General features: G+C 34.7%; 3 protein-coding genes, 2 non-coding genes and 1 pseudogene across 5 annotated transcripts; 4 read left to right on the top strand and 2 right to left on the bottom strand.

The window, feature by feature from the left end:
- Positions 1–5,531: 5,531 nt before the first annotated feature.
- On the bottom strand, positions 5,532–5,605 carry TRNAV-CAC (transfer RNA valine (anticodon CAC)). Its single transcript has one exon. It is a non-coding gene; the product is annotated as a tRNA-Val (tRNA).
- A 2,294-nt stretch (positions 5,606–7,899) lies between these two features.
- Positions 7,900–10,545, top strand: LOC129298467 (polyubiquitin-like). The gene is made up of 2 exons (XM_054936889.1): positions 7,900–8,027; positions 8,733–10,545. The coding sequence occupies exon 2, from the start codon at positions 8,733–8,735 to the stop codon at positions 10,332–10,334; it is 1,602 nt and encodes a 533-aa protein (XP_054792864.1). The 5' UTR covers positions 7,900–8,027; the 3' UTR covers positions 10,335–10,545.
- An 849-nt stretch (positions 10,546–11,394) lies between these two features.
- Positions 11,395–12,068, bottom strand: LOC129298468 (non-specific lipid-transfer protein 8-like). The gene is made up of 2 exons (XM_054936890.1): positions 11,634–12,068; positions 11,395–11,549 (listed from the first exon to the last, which is right to left on the bottom strand). The coding sequence occupies exon 1, from the start codon at positions 12,004–12,006 to the stop codon at positions 11,635–11,637; it is 372 nt and encodes a 123-aa protein (XP_054792865.1). The 5' UTR covers positions 12,007–12,068; the 3' UTR covers positions 11,395–11,549; position 11,634.
- Positions 12,069–16,157: 4,089 nt separating this feature from the next.
- Positions 16,158–16,237, top strand: TRNAL-UAG (transfer RNA leucine (anticodon UAG)). The gene has a single exon. It is a non-coding gene; the product is annotated as a tRNA-Leu (tRNA).
- Positions 16,238–18,561: 2,324 nt separating this feature from the next.
- On the top strand, positions 18,562–19,956 carry LOC129298471 (thiamine thiazole synthase 2, chloroplastic-like). The gene is made up of 2 exons (XM_054936893.1): positions 18,562–19,534; positions 19,648–19,956. Exons 1-2 carry the CDS (start codon positions 18,629–18,631, stop codon positions 19,723–19,725), a joined length of 984 nt encoding a protein of 327 aa, XP_054792868.1. The 5' UTR covers positions 18,562–18,628; the 3' UTR covers positions 19,726–19,956.
- A 1,387-nt stretch (positions 19,957–21,343) lies between these two features.
- Positions 21,344–22,433, top strand: LOC129298470 (probable dolichyl-diphosphooligosaccharide--protein glycosyltransferase subunit 3B; annotated as a pseudogene).
- The last annotated feature ends 2,681 nt before the right edge of the window (positions 22,434–25,114 follow it).

Genomic DNA, 25,114 nt, shown 5'->3' with positions numbered 1-25,114 from the left:
TAAAAAAAATAAAAACAAAAACTAGATACACGTCAAATTTGATTCCTTCCTCTTCTTTTTATTTACTGTTAATCATTTTTTTGTTGATCTTCTTTGATTGTTATGTTGCCTTGTGTTCTTTCATTGTTCTGGCTTTGTCTATTTGGTCAAAGTTTCATATTCTTTAGGGGACTAAATATTCTTTTGATGGATAATGTTGATTGTGGTTATGGATCTAGACTTTTTAATTTGTAAATAAGGGAGGTTTCACCAGCAATGAGAACGAAAATGAGGGAGGTTTGATCGGCAATGAGGGAGGAAGATGAGGGAAGGAAGGAGATTGGTTAGCTTGGGGTGATGAGGTGGATGAGAAGTCAAAAGAAAATCTGACATGGCAAAAAGGCGAAGGTGATGTGGATGTCAACAAGGCACCCTAGTAAGTAAATAATGGTCTACATAATTAAATCCTAACGGCAAGGCGGGATTGTATCTATGTTGAGATAAAATTGTGTTAGAAAATACTTAATATGAGGTGTGCTGAGTTGGAAACGTTGAAGGTAGAGTTCTACCTTAACCCTTAATTTGAATTTGAAAAAAAAATACATTATAATAATCTTTAATATATGAGTATTCAACATATTAACTAAAATCTACAAGATGTTGCCGTATTTATAAATTTGTTCAATAAAATGTACTGAAAGTAACATTATTTATGTAAAGAATAAAAAGAAGGGAGATCAATAACAGTTAAGTTCTTAAGAAAATAATAATAATAACTAGGTTTTCAATAAAAATATAAAAATAATTTGTAACTATTGATTTAAACAATTACAAATTTAACATTTTTAATTGTAAATAGGAGATTTAAATTCTCAATTTATAATTAAAATTTTTATTTATAATTTTTTTATTTTTCAAAATTTATTAAGTTTCTAACTATAATAAAATATATGTTTTTTTGAAAGCCATAGAAACAACATTTTCAAGCCCAAATATAAGTTCTACCTTTTCCATAGCATGTTTGGTTTCTTGTTAAGCGAAAAATTCATTTTCGCCCCAACCGAATTTCTAAAATCTTCAGTTTGAAGTTTATAAATTTCAAATACGTACTTTCAGCTATTACGAAACTTGATGTATGTAAATCCTGTGTCAGCAATTCATGCATTATTTGATCACAAGCGGACCAGTCAAACTTCGATCAAGAACAATTACAAAGTTTGGAGTCACGGGTCAAAAAGGAGGCGAAGAAATCATTTCCTTCTACACAATATTGCTGACTAGTTTGCTTTTCGAGTTTAAATTTGCATGAATATAAAAATATTTTTAAAAGAATTATCTTTAATTAAGTTCAACAATGCGCTAATATGGCTTATTGAATAATCATATGAATAAAAAACTCATCTTCCTAACCCTTTTATATGCCAAGCATATCATAAACACTATTCGTATGTGGTATTTAGAGGGATGTAGGAGAGGAAGACCAGTAAGGGTCATGGCTTCCTCAAGTTTTTAATTTTTTTAATATTATATAAATATTGCGTACTTTTCAACCCCAAAATTTATTAAAACTTTGTATTATATATATATATATATATATTTTAATTTCAATTTCAATCACCCTTGCTATTAAATCTTGGCTCCACCCCTAATAGCTAGTACTACTACTGTATGTTACGTAGGGTGGGCACCTCCAAGGCTGAAACTAGACACATGTTCTAATTATTTTGTAAGCATGGCTTTGAGCATTTTGAATAAAGAGAGGCACGAATATAATGAGAAGAAAATTATGTGTCCGTTCAAATTTGTTGGTCAAAGGCAAGTGATTAAATTGTAATTTATCTTTGGCGGGGGGGGGGGGGGTGCGTTCTATTTTGTATCTTTAATTTTATTTTTAGTTACAAAACAAGTTTTACTGAATTTAATAATAGACTGACATTACATGGTACTTAAAAAACTACTGATTAAAATTAATGGTGAACGTTTGGTGAAACTACAGTAAACCAAAGTAAAAAATGGAGAGGATCTGCTTAATTAGTTAATTTAATTTTGCACTAAGAATGCCAAATTAAAATTTCATACAATTAGATGAGTTAAAATTAGTCAATTTAACCATTAACTGAAACAATTTAAAATTCATTTTTTTTAAATTGCCAACGCTCATAAAACAGACCACCCTTCTCCATCTTTTCTTTTGCAGATGACTTCATAATTTTTTTTTTTTTGGAGAAGCGAATAATGAGCAAATAAATATGATGAATCTTGGCAATTTGCAGCGGCACCTCTACAAACAGTGGGCAAGAAATGAACAAGAGGAAGACTAAATTTTGCTACTCAAAATATATGTCCATTTTTCTCAAGTTTGTGTTTTGAATCTATAAGGATTTGGAGGAGAAAGACATACTTGAATATATGTAATTGTACTGGTAAGAACATATGCGGAACAAAGCCATGGCAGGATTCAGTTCAAGAACACAGCAAATGCACTCAAAGGTAGAGAAAAAGGAGAGCCAAAGCGAATAAAAATTCAAAAATACATATCTGAATACTTGAAAGTAATCTTATTATTAAACTGCCCACACCAGTGGGAGTTTTGAGCGCGCAGATAAAACGTAAATGTTCCCTCCTCTCAAATTTAAACAATTAAAAAAAAAATTATACATTTGACCCCATAGCATATTATGCTTTCAAGCTTAAATCTTCTCTATATTCCAGTAAAAACCTCCCTGGGCTTATTTTGGACTCAATCCACTAAGAGTGGATTACCCAATAGATTCCAGAAGCATGAAGTCAGACTTATTGGTGACCTGGGAAAATATTTGAGAATGCTATTTTTCCATTTAGTTTCCATTAACCATTTTAGTTCGATTTTGGAGAAAATTGAAGAGAAACTATCTGGGTGGGAAGGAGCAATGGATCTGCTACAGGGAGAAGTATAGTTGTAACATACTCCCTCCGGTCCAAATTAACTTTGGGTGGTTAGGAAAGGGAAAGAATGAGGATTTTGGTCACGTAATCATGTAATTAGATAAGTCACTAGCACCTGCTTTCCTAATGAGATGATGAGGGACCGGTAAGGATAAAAACACATATGGGATAAACTGTCTACAGTTAGTATTTTTTAGTCAAAACTTCAAATTGTTTTATCTCAGCAAGTAATGGATAGAAATTTGAAATCCAATCCCAGAGAAGATGAAAACACTGGTATGGATGATGGCAACTTAGAATCAAGTTCACATATCTATCTGAGTTGCAGAAGAGAAGAGGAATTGCAGGATATCATGGAACATACTCTTTGTCTATGTTTGCTGGGATAATTGGATGGCAAGCTAGATGCAAATATCCGTTTGAGCCCGATGAAAATATTCCGTCAAGGATGCATGATATTCATGAAAGTTTCATTACTAAAAAAATATAAATTAATAGGGAAATTTAGCGAGAAATTTTCTATTCCTCTTTAAAATACTAAATTAGCCAGAGATGTTGATTTGGTAGCTCGACTTAAAATTAGAGAGAGATTGCTAATCTCTTTTTAAAATAAGATAATTAGTAAGGAATTTTATCCCTAACTACTTACTACAAAAAAATTGACTTTAGACAATAACTTTTATTTATATATTTAATTATTTTCATTTAAAAATAAAAATTAACTAAAATATTTATTATAAAATTATTTGATATTTAATATTTTCTTTATTTAGGTTCTTTTTCATTAATAAAATAATATTTTATTAAAAATATACTATAAAGAATAATTTAAATAAAATATAAATATTTTTAACAAACTAATAATTCAAAATAAAATTTAATATATGTTTTTATTGTTATAATATATTTGTGTATTTTAATAACATATATATTTAATTTATCATATAATGACCCAACTAGCAAAGGAGAAAAGTATAAAGCTTGAAAAGTAAGGGATCAAGGGTTCAAGTTTTAGTCTTAACATAAACATAATAAAGATGTGATATAGTAAGAAGCAAGTGACATGGTGTGAGGTAGATGATGGCGTGTCATGAGTTGTCACACGCATGGTGGGTGATGGAACACGAGATAGTAGGTGATATGGCGGTTGATGAGGCACAAAATTATTAGCAATATGTTACAAGTTGATGCACTTATGGTAGGTAATGTGGTATTATTATTTTTAAATATAGATATATTTAGTGAGAGACTAATTACTCGTTAAAATTATTGAATTTTGAATAGCATTAATGAACGATTAGTGAGAGGGATATGGCCTTCGCTAAAAATTAGTGAAGGACTAAATTCGTCAATAAATTCCTTGCTAATCAGTGAGGAAAATATGATTTTTTGCTAATTTTAACGAGCCGGTTTTTAGTTATGAATTTAACGAGGGGAGAAATCCCTTACTAAAATGCAATTTTGTGAGGAAAAATGGCATTGTCTCTCACTAAATTTTATTTTTCTAAAGTAGTGTATATTTAGATAGCTTATGGAAGAATGGCGGTCCAAAATATAAACATTTTTCATTAGCTAATTTTAGTTCAAAATATAAATAACTTACTGCATATACTTTTTTTTTTTCATTTTATCCCCTGTATTTGTTAACTTAAATTCTTATGCAAAGTTATCTTTCACTCATCATAAAGTGTATTAGTAATTGACACTAAGGATGAAAAGAAAAAACAATACCCTCTTTAGTTGTATATATAGGGCAAATAGAGAAGTTTTGTTGAGTTCTTTTTATAAGTCATATAATTAAATTTTTCTAGGAGAGTAAGTTCTAAGGGGATCAATTAATTTAAATTAAATCCTAATCAATTTTAGAATACCAACAAAGTCTCTTGGTCGTTTAGTGGTAATAAGTTTAATAGCTTCAAAGGTTTACAAGTTTAGCTGTCAATGTTACAATTTTGTTATGATGTATTTCAATTTGTTTTTAAAATTTTGAAAAGGTTGAAGAATGAATAATAGGTAACGGATAAATGGAGGATCTATTTATTTTGTTGATAAAGAAATAATAATAAAGAATAAATAATAGAGTTAATATTTTTTAACATTAAAATTGAATATTTATATTTCATGTTAAAATTTAAAAAATAAGTTACAAATGTATCACAATTAAATTGTAACATTTGGAATCAAACTTATAAATATTTATAACTATTAAACTTATTATTATTAAAAGATCAACTCTAAAATTGAAACGGATTTAACTTCAAATTAATTGATTCTCTTAAACCTTAACTGTCATTCTCTCATAACTTAATTGTTCTTAGAGTTAGACAAGGATACATCCCATCAACAAAATGACGTTGGAAGGTTAAATTGGATTACACTAATTATCTACAATATGAACGGACACTTTAGAAAAGAAAACGTACACCTGAAGTAAGCCACCAACGTTGACTAAAAGAGTGTCACCCACCAGAATCACGCTAGATGAGCAAAGCGTGAGATAACCAAACCCCACAAGTTGGTTCAATAAATATTAATTAAGTTACGTTGACAACTGGCCAAAAAGGTAACGTTGCCTCAAGTACGTGCCCAAAGAAGGAAAGCTGTGAACTAAAACGAAAAAATAATCTTGTCTGAGCCCGGGTTCGAACCGGGGACCTCTAGTGTGTGAGACTAGCGTGATAACCAACTACACCACCCAGACAAGTTATTGACAACGGGTTTAAAAAAAAAAAAAAAGAATGATGACAGAAATTTCAACTGATACCTGACCCATAGCACAACACAATGCTTCAACGTATTACTCCATTTTCAAATAAAAAAAAAATAATTCACATAGTTTAAAAAAAATTAGTTAAATGTAATAATTATACTTAAAATTTAAAAATATTAAATTAAGTTATCCTTATAATTAATGAAATAAATTTATTTTGTGGAGATAAGCACAAGCTTTATGAGAGATAATTTGAAACATGTGATAAATATTTTTTAAAATTTATAATTTTGATTATAAAAAAAAGAGACATATATGACAATTCCTCTTACAATTTTTTTTTTAAAAGGAAGGAGTACAAAAGGGTGGATTAGAGTTGGGGTGGGGGGTTCCGTGATTATAATATTTTAAGTTCGGTATTAGTTGATACTTTTCCTAATGAGTTTCTCGATTCTGTTACTGGTTTACTTTTTTATTAATTTAATCTAAACTTATTGAATGTCTAGGCATCTTTTTGGTCATGAATAGCATTGAATTGAGTTATTGACTTACACTAACAAAATAATTTAAAACTATATTATTTGATATTGTTAATAATCTAAATTTGAGTTGGTTGAATTAACAATGTCTAAATTGAAGATCTTGAATAGGAGTAGCCTCTGTTTTACTGAATTATGTATCCCAATGACCAATGTATTTTTGTGGAGTTATAACTTATAAAATAATTATAATTAATAATTAATTAGAACAATAAAATGAATTTTAATTTTCCCCCTTTATTTGGAGGTTCACTGTCATTTGGGACACGGATTCTCTCTTCCCTTCTTTGCCCTTTATAGCCATTAGATCAAGGTTTAGATTTTTCTAATTTGATTTCCTATAAAACTATTATTAAAATATTAAATTATAAAAAAATAAATAATAAAATTTAAACTGCTAAAATTTAATAAAAAAATTAAAAGTACAATAAAAGTAAAGTAAAATAAAATAAAATAAAATAAAATAAAATATTGTAAAAGAGATCAAATCTTAATCTAATGATTAGAAATTTAAAAAAAAAAAAGGAGGGAAAGAGGATTGAAAGGAAGATGAGAGAATCTTCTTTCCTATCGTTTGGTACTCTATTTTGGGAGAGGATTCTCTACTCTTTCTTTCCATTCTCTTCCCCTCCTTTTCTCAATTTCAAACCATCAAATCAAGATTTTAAATAATTCAGATTTGATCTTTTTCAAAATATTTTACTTTATTTTACTTTTACTGCATTTTTAATGTTGTTTTTAAATTTTAGTCATTTGAATTTTATTATTTATATTTTTATTAATTTAATATTTTAATAATAATTGTATAAGAGATTAAATTTGAATAGTTTAAATCTTAATGTAATGGCTAGCAAGGGAAAAAAATGGAAGAGGATGAGAAGCAAGAGGAAAGAATCCATATCCTGACATTTTTTGCTAATTGTTTTGGTCTTTCAAGCCCCAATGTTATTTGTATTAAAGTTTGTTTGAGGAGGGGGCAAAATGATTTTATGTATCTAGATCATTAAAACTTGAATGAATCTTGTATTATCACCATTATTATTTGGAAACCGTTCATGCACGAAGCAGAACCTGACAAATAATTAGATTTATTATTGTGACTTGTTCCTATCCACGTAATCATCTCCCATCTAATGTAGGGGTCGTTGGAGAGAAAAAGAAAAGATTTTTTTTAAAAAAAAAAGGAAGGAAAGAAAATCCACACAATCTCGCTGATTGTTAGATTTATTTTTATGACTTATTCCTGTCCACATGATCATCTCACGCGCGAATGAGGAGTCCACCTCACAATGAACATCCGATTAATGATCTTAACAATATTTTTATGAACTAATATTGCTGAAATCAATATATCTACATATATTTAAATCCTACTATTTCTCAGTAGTTAGTAGAATCAGTACTCCTAAATTCACCCGTGTATGTATTATTAAATTTTAATTTTTTAATTCATAAGTCAGAAAAGCCCGGGGAGCGACCAACAAATCAAGAGTTCATTCACACAACCACCACTGGGCCATCCAATAATGGAGCGTGGGCCTAAAAAATGCCCATTTGCCGTAAAATATCACTCGCCTGTGGGCCCCAATGATAAAGAATAGCCTCTGTCCTCCTAAAGATAACGTCGTTACCACGGTAACCCGACGGAGAATGCAATGAATATATTCCGAACGTTGCCGCCTCTGTAGCCACTTGTGACACGTCATGGGACACGCGTTAGGAAATGATTGGCCCAATGGTCACGCTTCGACGTTGCCGTAACGGAGCCGTTCACCTCTTTTTGTTATAAAAGGAGCCTCCTGCCCCTTCTTCTTTCGCATTTCAATTTCATCTACGCTTCTTCTACCAAAAAAGCCTTCCAAGACTCTGTCAAGGTATTCTTCGTTTTCCCTTCTTTCTTTGTTTTCCTTTCTTGTTCTTGATGATAGGCTATTTAATTTAGATTCTTTTCCTCACATTCCTGTGCCTGTTAGGGATGATCTTGTATTTGTTCAGCTTGTGTTGGATCTGTATCGTTTTGCCTTTTTTTTTGTTCCAAATTATTTGACCTAGTTATGGATCTGCAAAGAATCGTTTAGATATGGTTTGTTTTCCTTTTTATATAAAGATATTTTAATGAGCCGAATCGAGGTTGATTCGGATTTACCGAGGAGTTCTTTCGGCGTAAGCAGATTGATGCCAAAAGAACTTTTAGGGATTTCCCGATAACCTTTGTTTTTGTTCACATGTTTTATTCGTGAAAAAGACGCGCGGATCTAAAGGCTGGGTATCTGTGTTTATTGTTTCGATTTGAAAGTCCTCGATTGATTAATCATAAGTAGCTTTGGATACCGCATCGTGAGGCGGCTTCTTGTTTGAGTTCTTTTGTGATTGTCTCTGACCGACTTCAAATATTTTATCCGCTGAAAAAGACATTCAGATCTGTTCCTGAAGCTAATAACCTCTTGCGGATTTATTTTTTGTTTCCCCCCATTGAAAAAAAAAAGATTTCGAGTGATTTATCTAGATCAATTCATAATCTTGTTTGCCTTGTTGGAATTTTGCTATCACTGTTTAATCTGTGTTTTTGTATAATGTAGATGCAAATCTTCGTCAAGACCCTCACCGGCAAGACCATCACTCTCGAAGTCGAGAGCTCTGACACCATCGACAATGTCAAGGCCAAGATCCAAGACAAGGAGGGCATCCCCCCAGACCAGCAGAGGCTGATCTTCGCGGGGAAGCAGCTCGAGGACGGTCGTACCCTTGCTGACTACAACATCCAAAAGGAATCCACCCTCCACCTCGTCCTCCGTCTCCGTGGTGGGATGCAAATCTTTGTAAAGACTCTCACCGGCAAGACCATCACTCTTGAGGTCGAGAGCTCCGACACCATCGATAATGTTAAGGCCAAGATCCAAGACAAGGAGGGCATCCCCCCAGACCAGCAGAGGCTGATCTTCGCGGGGAAGCAGCTCGAGGACGGTCGTACCCTTGCTGACTACAACATCCAAAAGGAATCCACCCTCCACCTCGTCCTCCGTCTCCGTGGTGGGATGCAAATCTTTGTAAAGACTCTCACCGGCAAGACCATCACTCTTGAGGTCGAGAGCTCCGACACCATCGATAATGTTAAGGCCAAGATCCAAGACAAGGAGGGCATCCCCCCAGACCAGCAGAGGCTGATCTTCGCCGGGAAGCAGCTTGAGGACGGCCGGACCCTTGCCGACTACAACATCCAAAAGGAATCCACCCTCCACCTCGTCCTCCGTCTCCGTGGTGGTATGCAAATCTTTGTTAAGACTCTCACTGGCAAGACCATCACTCTTGAGGTCGAGAGCTCCGACACCATTGATAATGTCAAGGCCAAGATCCAAGATAAGGAGGGCATACCCCCAGACCAGCAGAGGCTGATCTTCGCCGGAAAGCAGCTTGAGGATGGTCGTACCCTAGCCGATTACAACATTCAAAAGGAGTCTACCCTCCACCTTGTCCTCCGTCTTCGTGGTGGCATGCAAATCTTCGTCAAGACCCTCACAGGGAAGACCATAACCTTGGAGGTGGAGAGCTCAGACACCATTGACAACGTGAAGGCGAAAATCCAAGACAAGGAGGGTATCCCACCAGACCAGCAGAGACTCATCTTCGCTGGTAAGCAGCTCGAGGATGGCCGCACCTTGGCCGACTATAATATCCAGAAGGAGTCTACCCTCCACCTTGTCTTGCGTCTCCGTGGTGGCATGCAGATTTTCGTGAAAACCCTGACTGGGAAGACCATCACTCTCGAGGTTGAGAGCTCAGACACCATCGACAACGTTAAGGCTAAGATTCAAGACAAGGAGGGTATTCCCCCAGACCAGCAGAGGTTGATATTTGCTGGAAAGCAGCTGGAAGACGGACGTACACTTGCAGACTACAACATTCAGAAGGAATCGACCCTCCACCTTGTCCTTCGTCTCAGAGGAGGCATGCAGATTTTCGTCAAGACCTTGACCGGCAAGACCATCACTTTGGAGGTGGAGAGTTCGGACACCATTGACAACGTCAAGGCCAAGATTCAGGACAAGGAGGGGATCCCACCAGACCAGCAGAGGCTTATCTTTGCTGGGAAGCAGCTCGAAGACGGAAGGACCCTTGCCGATTACAACATCCAGAAGGAGTCCACCCTTCACCTCGTGCTTCGCCTTCGTGGTGGAAACTGAGCGTCATTGGCCGGATTTTGCCTTTGTTGGTCCCTTTCTGTTGTGTGGTGGTTTATGTGTTCTGAAGAAATTGAAGTGTCGGGGTCCTTTGTTGGCCCCTCAAATAAATTTGTGTGATGTTTTCTATCAGTTTGTTTATATTTCCGTACTCTTAAATGTCTAGTGTCCCCCGCTAATACGGGTTTATAATAAAATGTTTTCTATTAATCCATCTTGGCTGGCTGTGTGTTGATCTGATACCCGTTCAATCGAGCCGGAAAGTGTGGTTTGATTATAAATTGAGAAAGCAGGTAAGATTACTGGATCTGGAAAGATATCCGTGTGCTGACGTCTGGTCGTTGTTTATGCTGCGTTAACTATATATATCCAAGGCAATGTGGGAGCCAAAAGAGTTAGGCTTCAATACAAGGAAATGTCGATGATACGTGGGAGTGTGTTCTTTGGAATGAAATGGTGGTGGGGGGATTAGCTATGGAACCTGATAAGTTTTTTGGGTAGTATTATATCAACATGAAAAATTGATGTATACACTGTTTATCTCTTCGGCAAAAAATGATGCGAAATGCATTTGTTTTAAGAAAAAGCGCTCCTATGAGATAGGTTTTTCATCTCTTTCATGAACTATTATACCATAACACTATTTTTTCAGCAAGATCAAGTAAATTATATCTGAATTTTTCATAAAATTCATTACAGATGATCAATACTTTTCATAATAGACAAAAGCTCTTGAAATAAAATATTTTGCTACACGAGTCTCTAGTTTAAGTTTGAAGTAATTTTTTTACCATTTTTTTAAAAATAAATTATATTTAAATATATTAGAGAAATAGATAAGAAAATTTATACCTATACTAAACTTAGAAAACATGTGTAATTTGATATCTATATCTTGTTAGGAATACCAAATATTTAAAGAGTAATATTTGTATTTGCATTTGGTTGGTTGGTGAACGATCTATGTGTGAATTCATCAAAAACTTGATCACTGAGCATGCCGAAAAGATTATTGGACGCTGGTCAGAGGAGAAAAGATAATTGATTATTGGACATTTTTATTTATGTCGAATCCATACATACATACACAGAAGATACCGAGAAAGACTGGCAGATTGCCGATGAGGATTCACTATTGTTAAGTCCTAAAAACCCTCCTTCAGTTTCAGTATGTTTCTGCTTCACTTGATCCTTCTCAATTCTCACCATCCTAGAAACCTGCAAATAACGAAGTTACGAAAGTCCATTTTTCAAACCCAAATAATACAGAAAATCAGAACTGCTTTGATTAAATTAAATGACCTTAGTAGGAACAGTCCTGGGAGGGATCGGCGGGGATGGGAGGAAGGTCCTTGACGCAAGCTTGACGGAGCTGTTCAACCCTCTGGGCAAGGATTGGAGGCTGAAACTTGGCGTCTCTGAAACAATAACACACTGCCTTTCGTGTCTCAGCTGAACTGCACATGGCACTCAGTTGCATGCCAGCGAGGCAGCACCTCGGTGACGGCTCGCCGGAACCTCCACCTTCCAGAAACTCAAAACACGGCACCATCGTGCTCATCGCTTGGCTGCACGCCACGCAAGGCACGTCATTTCCTTGCTTAATTACTGTTCCTGTGCTTCCATGCCACACCAGGGCCATGAAAAGCAAACCCCATGTTGCAGATGAAGCCATCGTCGGTTTCCTGGAATTCCCCTGTTCTTCAGCTCTTAAAACAGAGTTCTGTATTTATAGCCATCAAGTGATCCATTGTATCCGCAAGATCTGGTATTGATTTTGCACATAACTGAATCGGATATTGATTCAGGACAATCAATCATAATAAAACCGTTTTTGTCTCTTGTGCTAGGGAGAAGCAAAATCTTGCCGTTGTTACAATAGCGATAAATGCTTTCATTATGAACCCACTTTGTATTTATGAAACATTTACGTACTGAGCACGAGCAACAAGATTACTTGTCAATCCCATGGGCTAAGAGAACAGTCCTCTGGGGAAGTTGGGTAGCGTTGAGAGTATTTGCAACAATCATAAATGGATATGGCATGACATGTTGACCTAAAATATTAGGTGTTAAGTTAACGAGTCTTTTCCATTTATACACTTCTCCTCCGTCTCAATTATATTTGATATGAGACATTTTTCCGCATCAAACCAAGTTTTTCATGCTTCAAGTCCTAACAAGACAAGTGGTAGATGAGGAATTTACATGAGGTGGTGGTAGTTCCACCAATTCGACTTTGATACACATTTGTCTGAATCAAGTACGGCCCCCTGTTCTGTTCCCCAAGAACTCAAAATCAATCTCGTCTCTTTCTCGTCCTGCTCCGTTCTCTGAACACGTCTGCAACATCAAATCCAGTAATCCACCATCAAGTTCTAAACCCCAGAGAAAATTGCTTCACAACTTATATTCTCAGTTCTCTTCAGTTTGAATATGATGCAGAATTCAAACACTTACGTAGAATTCTGTAACTACACCAGCAGAGTCGCCACCTGCTTACCAGGTTCATTTCATGCTGAACCACCCAACCAAATATGTACCTTTGCTTTGTAGGCGTGGGGGAGAAGGTGGAATCAGAAAGAGAGAGAAAGGAGATGGAGAAAAACAGAGAGATGGGAAAATGAAGGTGGTGGCCCCAAAAGAATGGTTATTTCGCTTCTGTTATGAAATGTAGTATTATAAATTTATAATAAATATAAACCATAGATTACAAATCAATTATCTGAATTTTAGATCAGTTTTATGAACACTACAGATATCATCACCTCAAAATGTGGGGAACTTTCTCCTAAAATGAAATGTTATGCTGCACTCTAGTTTCGTTTAAAGATTTTCACAAACACATATATTTATATATATATAGGTTAATATAAGGTATTTCAGTTAAAAGAAATAAAATCAGACTATAATATATATATATATATATATATATGTGATTAAAATAGATAACAAAAAATCTACGTAATTATACTAAACTCAGAAAACAAGTGTACTGCCTTGGCTTTATGCATGCATAGAGACCCACGCAACCAATCTAGATTAATAAATGTTTTGATCATAGCAATGCTTGCTATCTTGTCTCCGTGGGTCGCTGCAATAGTTCAAACCGCACGGCACAGGTTCGAGAGTTTGCTACCAAAATGTTTCATTCATAGCAAAATATAAAATTTAAGATTATGTTTGTATGGGTAAATTTAAGTTAAAAATTTAAATTTAAAATTTTATATTTAAAATTTTACATTTGAAATTTATAGATTCTAAATCCTTGTTTGAATGATATAAAAAATTTTAAATTTTAAATTTTACATTTAAATTTAAAAAAAATTGAAAGATTGGTCAAACTAGATAATTTGAATGGCCAACGATTAGACAAACAAATCCAATTGGCATTGTGGCACTGATCACGATCGGGATAAGACCTCCGACTTTCATTGGGACCAAACTAACAAGGACAATTGAGACCGACCAATGCCAACGATTGAGATTGGACGATCAACTTTCATTGAGACTAGACTGATGGCAATGATAAGGATCGGATGGTTGACTTCTACCAGGACTGGACAGTCAGCGATGATGGGGACTGGATGACTGACTTTTACTTGGATCGAACCGACGGTGACAAAGAGGATTGGATTGCCGACTTTCATCGGGACCAAATCGACATGTTTGATCCCTGTCGTCAGTCCAATCTAAGTGGATCTTGTCGTTTGATTCTTGTCATCGGTTAGGTCTTGCTCGTCATTGTTGGTTTAGTGTTGGTGGAATCGACCATCCAATCCCGGTGGCGGCCGTCGGTTCGGTCCGTTAGAAGTTAGCCATCTGATCCTTGTCAACGATGGCAGCTTGTTTTTGTAAACTTTGGCAGTTCAGTCTAAATACCGTTAACAAGTTGATTAAGCCTTCATATGAGTCAAAGTACAAAAGAGCTTGATTTAGGATTTGAAATAATAGAAATTTAAAAAGGATTTTAAATTATAAAGAAATTAAGGAAGAATTTGAATTTAAATTTGGATCAAATTCAAATGTATACATTTTTAATTATCCAAACAATGAATTTAGCTCAAATTTAAATTCAAATTCATATGTATCCAAACATAGCATAAAAGTGTTCAATTTGTACCTGTCTCAATTGATCAGGATGGGATCGAACACAAGATTGCCTTCGAGATGTCCCGTCTTAAATATTATATATATACATACATATTATTTTTTATTATTTTTATTTTAAAAATATATATTAAATATATTAATATAATTTATATTTATATTAATTATAATTTCAATATGTGAAAGTTTTATTTAAAATTAAATTTATTTTATATTGATAATTTTAATGATACAAAATAAGCAGTACATGTAATATCTTTTTTTATAATATATTAAATATATTAATATAATTTATGCTTATATCTATTATTATTTAATAACTTTTATTTATCTTGTATTTTTTGATTTATTTTCAAAATAATAACTAGCTTAACATATTTCAATTGAAGAAAAAAAATAATAATTTGATGTTGTACCCGACTTACTTGTTGTTATTACTCTTATAGTATAGAGATCACTTATAATTGGTATCATAATGTGTTATACATTTTATAGTATTGATTGATGTAATTCAATAATTAACTTTAAATTATTATGATTTATGCACTTGTATTGTTTTGATTTTAAATTTAATAAATTATATAATTTAAAATTTTAATAAATGCTATTATCTATATCTTTTTTTTATATTATCTAATTTATTAAGATGGTAGGGCATCCAACTTTTGTCTGGATCCCATCCCAATTTTTAACAGGATGGGACAAAGAACAAAAGTTCAATCCCAATCATTTTTTGAAACAAGACACAGGATAGAAGTGTTTCGGTCCCATCCTGTCTCTTGAACACTTCTAATAAAACTGTTTGATAAGAACATACTATTGAAAAATATATTTAAATATGAAAAATTCTTATGTAAATTAGATACACCACATCATTTGTGATTTATACAATAAAAATATAACATTCAGATATCATTAAATATAAATTAATGCCGATATTACTAATAGTAGAAAGAGAATAAGTAAAAAAAATTAAATATGCATTTTGTTATAAAAATAAAATTAATTAAAATAATGTTAAATAAAATTTAATTTAAGTACTTGGAGCATTTTAATTGTATATGTTACAAATGATATGACTTAATGTGTATTTAGTTTTCAGTTTACCAAAAGTTAGTTTGTTAAAAGTTTATTTAGTAAAAGTTAGTTTAATAAAAATCAATTATTATATTAAAATTTATGTCTGGATATAATTTTTTTAAAAGTTAGTTTAATAAATTAAAAATTATTTGGATTAATGATAATTTATTCTTTTAAAATATACTTTTAAATATACAATGATAAAAAATGATATTAATTTATGATAATTTTTAATTTTTATTTTACAAATATAATATATTATAAATATTTAAAAAATGTAAAAAAATTTAAAATAACATAAAATTTTAGATATTATATAATAAGAATAAAAAATATATAGATAAATATTATCTTATCTCAGAAAGTAACAAAATAAAGCTTCACATTTAGCTTATTCTAAAAAAACTTTTAAAAAATACATTTAATTTTATTAAATTATATCCAAACAACTTTTGACATTCCACGTTCCGAAGTAAAACAGCGCGAAATGTGAAAAGTACGGTGCCTTACTTGATCAATCTAAAGATTTCTCTTCAAGTATTACTATTGAGAGGATGTCAACATATCGGTTGGTGAGCACTGGAACCGTATGTTACGGATATAAAAATTTTGATAGATATTCTGATTTCAATTAAGGACAGTTTGGCCGAGTGGTCTAAGGCGCCAGATTTAGGCTCTGGTCCGAAAGGGCGTGGGTTCAAATCCCACAGCTGTCACTGTGTTCAAATTTTTTCCCCTTCCTAAGCAACAGCTCTTTCCCGAACCATCAAGATCTTGGTAATTCTCTCCGCAGCATCGCCTAGCACGTTCTTTTTTAAATTCTATTTATTTGACAGCCTTTCCTAAGAAACCAAAAGAGAAAAAAAAAAAAAACTTCTGATTAAAAACACAATTTTTAAAAGAGTTCGAACGAGAAGGTACCTCTTAACGCAAGATCTGAATTAACGTGCTCTGTAAATCCAGTTTCATAAACATGTCTTTCTTAGGTCTGTTCTTGTCTTGAAAGCCATATCCTGTCATCGTCTTTGTCTAAATGGTCTAACGACAAGCCCAATCAAGCCTTCGTATGATCGAGTTTGGTCTTCTTAGTGCACGCATCTTGCTTTTAAGATTGAATGGGATTCTTTATAGATTAGATATATCATACTTAGAAGGGAAAACATGGTCCACCACATGCTTCGTTTAGCCGAGTGAAGGTTGAAGCCTTCTTAGAATTCCAGACACAATAATGGAGACGACTTTCTTTTGTTCTGCTCCTTCAAGGACAATCACAATAAGTTGAGAAGTACTCTGTCATCAATTGAATATCAACTAGAAGTGGTTTGGATCATTGAAGAGAATAGATCTTTGGTAGTAAATTCCCTGATTTTCTTTGATTGAAGAACACCACAAAACCATGGAAGCCTTTAAAAGCATGACAGGTTTATTTCTATCTAATTTTTAAAATTTTTATCCCTAACCTAGCTTTTTTTCATAAGAAAAGGATGCACGCACATAAGTGTGTTAACATTGAGTTTGAACTTGGGATCTCTTTCAAGAGAGGGAGGTGGCATTATCATTAGAATAACTGACCGTTGACTTTTTTATTTAATTGTTGACAAGAGAAAAGTACACAAAAAACCTTATTATTTACAAAGTATACAAATATTTTTTCTATAATAAAAAATTACTTCACAATTTAAATTTTAAAATTGTAACTTTACAATGGACACAGAGTGTGGATTCTACCTAGAAGTAGGAAAAAAAAACAGTTTTAAAGAGTATAAAAAAAAAGTTTGTTAGCTTTGCAAATGATAAGACACTTTTGAAATACATTTCCATTCTCAACTATCAGATAGAATAAATGGTCAAAATCTTTCAACTTTTCATTCACTACATGAAATTCACTGCATGTGATCCAAATCTAGTTTCATCAAGTAGAGAAATAAAAAAGAAATCACCATCATGTAAAGAAATCAAGCCTTTGCTAAATTGGGTCCATTACTTTCTTACATTATTAATCAAAAAGAAATTGATCAAAATTAAATGGACCTTGATTCTTGTTGCCCTAAAAAGGTTCTAGAAAGTTTAATTGAAAAAAAAGAAGAAGTGTGTGTGTGTGTGTGGACTTAGCGTCTCATATGTCAGCAGGACTTGCCTAATTCATATATCTATTTCTTCTATAATATGTCTATAATTCTTTTTGCAGTGTTGTTGCATCAGAGAAAGAGAGAATGTAATTACAAAATTAACTATACAAAGAAACTTAAATTCAAATATTATTATATTCATTAATTATTTATTTTGTGCATTCAGGAGTTCCTAATCAAAAGTATGATGGGATCATTATCTTACAAGTGGAGGGGTGATTATGAGTTGGGATTAGCATCAAGGACTTGTTGAACATGATCTCACTTTCACTACTCCTCATTTCTACATACACATGATCACCGTGTTTAGCCTTTGTTGAAAAGATGATTATTGACATAAATATCTCACACGGTGTTCCGAGCATGTCCCCAAACTCATTTTCATAGAATATAACTGGATATAATGTGGCCCATGTTCTATTCCCTCTTCGTATCTTGCCCTTTCTAAGCCAATGTTCCCCACCATATCCAGGAGATCTTGGCAGTTTCAGGGAAGAAAACAGATACTAACTTGTAAGTATATCTGAAATAATTATACCAAAATTGACTTCAATCACATTTCTGAGCCGTTCAAATTCTATTTCTCTCATTCGAAACTCAGATTGTCTTTATTCAGATTTTTCTTTTATTCTATCACCTGATTCTTGAGAACATGAAGCATCACTAACACCAACCCAAACTAATTTAAATCTACATTGTGAGATTATAATTATCAACCATAAATTCAAGTATACCTTGAAAATGTCTTTAATATTTATATATAATATGACTACATATTTTAAGATTTAAATTTGAGATTTACAATAAGCTGATTCAATTTTTTTTTTTGACAAATTAAATCAAATGTGGCGGGATCCATTAAATATTTCACTGACCTCTGCTTATAAACCCACCCCACTTACACTCTTCAATCTCACAAATCTCAATCTTCCTCCTTTAGATAAAACACTCAAAGGAGCAGCCTTTCTTTCTTCTTCCATGGCAGCCATGGCCGTTGCAACTCTCACCCCCTCTCTTTATTCAAACCCTAAATCCTCTTTCACTGCCTCATCCTTCCATGGCACGCCAGTTCATTCTTCTCGCTTCAAGGCCATCAAATCCACCGCCGCCACCTCCACGATCTCCATGTCCCTAACCTCACCACCTTACGATCTCCAGTCCTTCAAATTCCAGCCCATCAAAGAATCCACGGTCTCCCAAGAAATTACCCGCCGATACATGACCGACATGATCACCTACGCCGACACTGACGTCATCGTCATTGGTGCCGGCTCCGCCGGACTCTCCTGCGCCTACGAGCTCAGCAAGAACCCCTCCGTCCAAGTAGCGATCATCGAACAATCCGTCAGCCCCGGCGGTGGTGCGTGGCTAGGCGGGCAGCTCTTCTCCTCCATGGTGGTCCGCAAGCCGGCCCATCTGTTCCTGGACGAGCTGGGCGTCGAGTACGACGAGCAAGAGCACTACGTCGTGATAAAGCACGCGGCCGTGTTCACGTCCACCATCATGAGCAAGCTTCTGGCTCGGCCGAACGTGAAGCTGTTCAACGCAGTGGCGGTGGAGGATTTGATCGTGAAAGAAGACAGAGTGGCCGGGGTGGTGACGAACTGGGCGTTGGTGTCGATGAACCACGACACACAGTCGTGCATGGACCCGAACGTGATGGAGGCGAAGGTGGTGGTAAGCTCTTGTGGACACGACGGGCCGTTTGGAGCCACTGGAGTGAAGAGACTGAAGAGCATCGGCAAGATCGATAGCGTTCCAGGGATGAAGGCGCTGGACATGAACGCTGCAGAAGATGCGATTGTGAGGCTGACGAGGGAGGTCGTGCCTGGCATGATCGTCGCTGGTATGGAAGTTGCCGAAATTGATGGAGCCCCAAGAATGGTATGTCATCTTCTTCCTTGGTTTGATATATATATATATATATATAGAACATACTTGTATTGTATCGTTTCGTGCTGAAAACGTTTGACGAATTGTCGAAATTGATGTTGAAGGGTCCGACGTTTGGGGCGATGATGATATCGGGGCAGAAGGCGGCACATCTGGCTTTGAAGGCGTTGGGGAAGGAGTAGAACAATACGATTGGTGGGTCTTATGAAGTTAGCAGTGAAGAAACTGAGCTCATTTTTGCCTCTGCTGACACTGAAGACATTGTTGATGCTTAATATATATATATATATATATATATGAAGTTGGAAGTTTTTGTTGTAATTTTTACTGCTCTTGTAGTTTCCGTAGTTTTGAAGCAAATGTGTAAAGGGTAAAAGAATGTGAATGAAGCAGAGACATTTCAGTTTGTCTCACTTTAATATTGCAGATTAATCACCAGCATGTATAGGTGAGGCCGTACGTGGTGACACATTGGAATTAATTAATGAAATTAAATAAATATGGAATGTTGAAATTCGGCAGGCCATATATTTCAAAAGAGCAAAGCTGATCACACTAAGCATGCATGTGATGTGTAACAGTGTGCGTTGAGAATTGCAGATATCACAGACATGTACACTGCTCTTCAATAATAAACACATTAAAGAGTTACCATAATTAATCCAGTTGTCTCCCATGTCCAGAGTTCTTGGAGCAACTACAATGTTAAGTGACTTAGCTTAAATCTGATATGAAGAAGTACCATATACATATGAACCATCATGAAAGAACAGAATTGGGCGTTATTTTATTTAGATGATCTGATCTTATATTTCTTCCCCCTGCTATTGCTTCGTTTAACTGTCTTTATTAAAATTTGAACGCTACTGAACTTAGATAAAACTTTTTAGGTCTCCTTGCTATACTAAGGTTAAAAATATCAACATAATGAAATGCCTGTGTGATGAATTATTCTATAAAAGTAAATATTCCTTTTATTTAAAATTATAAATCACTTTTTAACTAATTTACACCTCCAATTAGTTGTAGCCTTTGAAATTTCATCCTTTCTATAATTGTCTTTAATTAATAAGGTGTCTATTTTTTGTGTAAAAAAAGTTTTAACTCTACCTATTCTCTTCTCGTCACTTTCAATTAAATTACATAAAGAATTAAAGATAGATTTTTAATTAAAAAATTGGAATCGCCAATATCCGTACATTATAGATAGGTAATGAAACAGCAAGACAATGATGAGGCACCAAACAAGTTGTGGTGAAGAAATTAGAAAAGCTTTGAACATATACATTCATGGCATAAAATTAAAATATGTAAGTATATGATGTAGATTAATCGAGACTATTTAAATCAATTTAAACCTTACGCAAAAAGGGCCCGAAAATTATATTCTGAAGTTCCTTACAAAATAGTTGTGAATTTTGTTTGCTAATTAAATTTTTGGGTTGTCCATGATCTCTTTATATCCAACAACAGTCATGAGATTAATTTTTTAAGAAATCAAACTCTAATATAATATTTAAGAGATCAGACCATTGCCTTTGTTTCCTAAACTGTCAATGAACCTTGTACCCTTGCTTGATTGGGATTTTTTTTTTTTTAAAAAATAACTTAGTTAAAAGTTTTTTCCTTAAAACAGAAGGGCTGTAAAAGATCCGTGAATTGTCCACCATGGAAGAAAAGGATTGGTCAGTGCAACACATTTTTGCTTACGTGGCGGTAACTGATTGGAAGTCAGCCAAGACTCAGTGAAATGAATCTGTCAAAGTCTTCTCCGTCGTCTTCATTACACTGTCTTCAGTCTTCACCGTCGAAACCCTCCCTCTCCCTCGGTGAAACCCCCGAAATCGTAGACAGCCATGACTACCATTCCGAAACCTCCATTTCTCTTGCTAGTCACTTGTCTCTTGTCCCTCATTTCCAGCACTGTCTCCTCGGAATCCGGTGATGACCGAGTCAGCGAGCTTCTCGCGCTTCAATCCAGATCCCAATCTGGTCTGATTCACCTCAACGACCAATCTGTCTCTCGATACCTTACCTCAGTCAAAACCCCAAGACCCTATTGGATTGTTATCTTCTTTGACGCCGCACAGCTCCACGAGAAAGCAGAGCTTCGTCTCAAGGAGCTTCGCAGCGAATTCGCACTCATGCTTCTTCTTACATAGCCAACAACAAAGACCCTTCGTCCCCATCTCACGGGAAATTGTTCTTCTGCGACATTGAATTCAAAGAATCGCAGTCTAGTTTCGCTCTTTTTGGCATCAATGCCTTACCTCACATCCGCCTTATTGCGCCTCATCAAGGCCCCAAAGAGTCAGATCAGATGGACCAGGGAGATTTCTCCGGCTCGCTGAGTCCATGGCCGAATTTCTGGAATCGAAGACGAAGCTTGTGTAGGTCCGATCCATCGGCCTCCGTTATTCTCGAGGGGCCAATTGATTTTGATTGGACTCGGGTTCCTGATTATTTTACCCTTTATAGTGAAGAAGATCCTGGCTGGTCAGACTATGGTTCATGACCGGAAGTTCTGGTTGTTGGTGCTGTGTTCGTCTACTTCTTCAGCGTCTCGGGTGCGATGCATAACATCATAAGGAAGATGCCGATGTTTTTGTTGGACCGTAATGATCCGTCGAAGCTTATATTCTTTTACCAGGGATCGGGAATGCAACTTGGAGCAGAGGGTTTTGCAGTTGGATTCTTGTACACCATTGTGGGTTTGTTGATGGCATTTATGTCACTGTTCTTGTGAAGGTGAGGAATGTTAATGTGCAAGGGTGTTTAATGATTTTTGCACTGTTGTTTCTTTTTGGGCTGTGAAGAAGGTTGTTACTTGGATAACTGGAAGACCGGTTATGGCATCCACGGATATTGGCCTTCAAGTTGGTATCTATAAGAGAGGTTTAATTTTAATTTCTTCTGTTTCCTTGAAGTTGATTACAAACCTTTAATTTTAATCTTGTCAGAAGGTATTTGTTACTTGTCACTCTTTTGAGGGGCAAATTTTACCTAAAGTTTCAAGTATAGGAAATTTCACCTCTGCATACGTTCTGATTATAATCTGAACCCATTATGTATGGACGTGTTGTGATAGATGACATTTCTTTGTTAGTTTCTGTTTTAGATGGTCAACCTGATATAGCTGTAAGTTTTGACGTCATACTCTGAATCCGTTTTCATTTCTATGTGATTTTGTGTTGGTTTTGCAATAGGACTATCCTTTTAAAATGGTTATGTTGAATTCACATGCTTTTGACCCGATATATTAATCTTTAGGATCTTAAGTTATCTCTGCCAATTGTAATGAAATCTATGTGAACTTCAGTTTATTGAAAGGCTTTTCATAAAATTAGGCTCTTTATTTTTTTTGGCAATGAATTCTTTTAGAAGCTGGGAAGAAAGAAGGAGTAAACTGATGAGGGGTTAGAATGTGGTTTTTACTTTCAACATATTCTGAAGGGTTTTTATATGAACTGAGAGTTTAGGCTCTTCAATTAATCAATTTGCGTACATTAAACACACCAAAGTGGACTAGAACAAGTGTACAACTAGGTAGAGTGGTAGACGCAAAATGTCAGGAACAAATTCATTGAAACTGCGAGATTATAAGACTAAGCAGCTAAGAGGGACCCAAAAAAAAAAAAAAAAAGCACCCATTAGGTTAGGTAGTCCCAATCAAAATTATCTGAGAAATAAATAGGCTAACTGCAATGAAGCTGAAACAGCTAGGTAGGATGCAAACCACCTTTTACAGCAGCTTTTGAAGAGTATTTTGTATTAATATCTCCCCAGTATGGCACTAGCTTAGCTGATAGCGATTGTAGGAGAAAAATCATTGTGACTGTTCATTTAACTTGATTCAATTTAATCCTGAAAGTCTGGAGCTAAGAAGCGGGTTAAAGGCTAAAGCCTGTTGGTTTCAGTGCGGTGAATGTTGATTCCTTTTGCCTGCAAGTGTTTAGCTTCCATATTTGTACTTTATGGAGTAAATAATTCAGTTTCGTAAATTGGAAACTAATATATGAGGGAGAGATTCAGGAATTAAATCATTGAATTACTCCCTTTTTATTATTCCTTTCAGTTCTAGATTATTATGTTGCATTTCCTTGCAAGTTTAATGCTGATATGATGTTGAATTACTCTTGATTGATAAGTAGATGTCATTAGCTCCTAAACAATAAACTATGAAGCCTGCGAATAGCATGCTTACCAGTATCACCATCACCCCTCCCCATCTGTGCTTTCAAATTCGCATTCTTTTCCTTCTAGGAGGATCCCCCGCTAATGCAAGAACCAGCATTGTGCATCACACATTCCTCAATCTCTTTATCCTTAAATCATTAAAAAACCTAACCACTTATTACAGCTCTGACTGATGCAAAATGATCTTGTATGGTAAAAATGGAACTTTCTTCCTGTCTTCGAAGCCTACAACACTCGTCCTTTAGTTTGAGCCTGTGTGTACCTTCATTAGCTTTCAGTGAAACGATGGGGATTGGGGAAGGCATTTTTCTGCATCCTAATTACTTATTTGGATTCACTTCAAAGCTTTCTGTGAATCTGGATTGCTTTCCCCCATAATTGAGCATGTAAGCAGGTGACCTGGATATCATCTTCAATATAATATGCTGACTACAATGACGTCATGATCAATATGAATGTGGTAATCCAATATCAATAACATGTTAACAGAATGTTGGTCCGTTCACGTGCGTACTTGGGGTCAAGACATGCATGTGTTTCACTCTTGTCCCTCTTTCTTCTCAAGTTGGATGATACTAACATTATTTTTTTTCCCCTTTTCATCCAATGTCTCGTTCTTAAGCCCAATCTTGCTATCCCTTTTAATGTAGTTTATAGCTTCATCTAAATCAGTAGCCAATATCACTTCTGATTTGATAACCCATGGCGTGACTCGTGAGACCTTCCAGAATTCCACTAATTTCAGCAAGAGGATAATTGTTGGTGCATTGGAGCTTTTTCATGAAGCCTTTTATTTCAATTCCCATGCGAGTCACGTGGATTCGGATCTAAGGTTTCTCTTCAATGCACTTGTTGATACAATCTTCATGTTTTCTTTTAAAAGGGTGATTAATAATTGTAACCCATAAAAACAGATAGACCATGAAGAAGAAAATACATAAACCAGGGAATTTAAACATTATATTATAGAAGAATAAAATGGGGAAAATCAAATTTACTATGGTGAAAGTAACTATGATTATTCAGAGCGCATGGATGATGATAAATGAAAAGGATCCTTAAAAAATGTTATTTTTGTTTTTTGGATATTTTCAAAGTGGTAAGGGCAACTCCAATATTTGAAACCAAAATATCACGTCATTTTTCATGTTTTAATGAATGCCACTTTTCATTTTTACCGTAGGTGAGAGCCTCCTCAAGATATTTTTGTGGCCCAAGAAGGCCCAAACCAGGGACTTCAGTTTCTTCTTCAAGGAAAAGGAAAAAATAAATGTGAAATTTGAATTTTAAATTTTCTTGAATATTTTATAATTAAGTTGAATTTTACAGAAAAAAAATTCAAGCTTCAGAGTGTGTTTGGTTTGAGAGGAGGAA

The sequence above is a fragment of the Prosopis cineraria genome, unplaced genomic scaffold (genome assembly GCF_029017545.1).
Source record: "Prosopis cineraria cultivar Desert tree isolate PC_DT_omini unplaced genomic scaffold, ASM2901754v1 PC820, whole genome shotgun sequence".
Taxonomy (NCBI): domain Eukaryota; kingdom Viridiplantae; phylum Streptophyta; class Magnoliopsida; order Fabales; family Fabaceae; genus Prosopis; species Prosopis cineraria.
The sequence above is the reverse complement of the archived record's forward strand: the minus strand, read 5'-3'. Positions and strand labels throughout refer to the sequence as shown.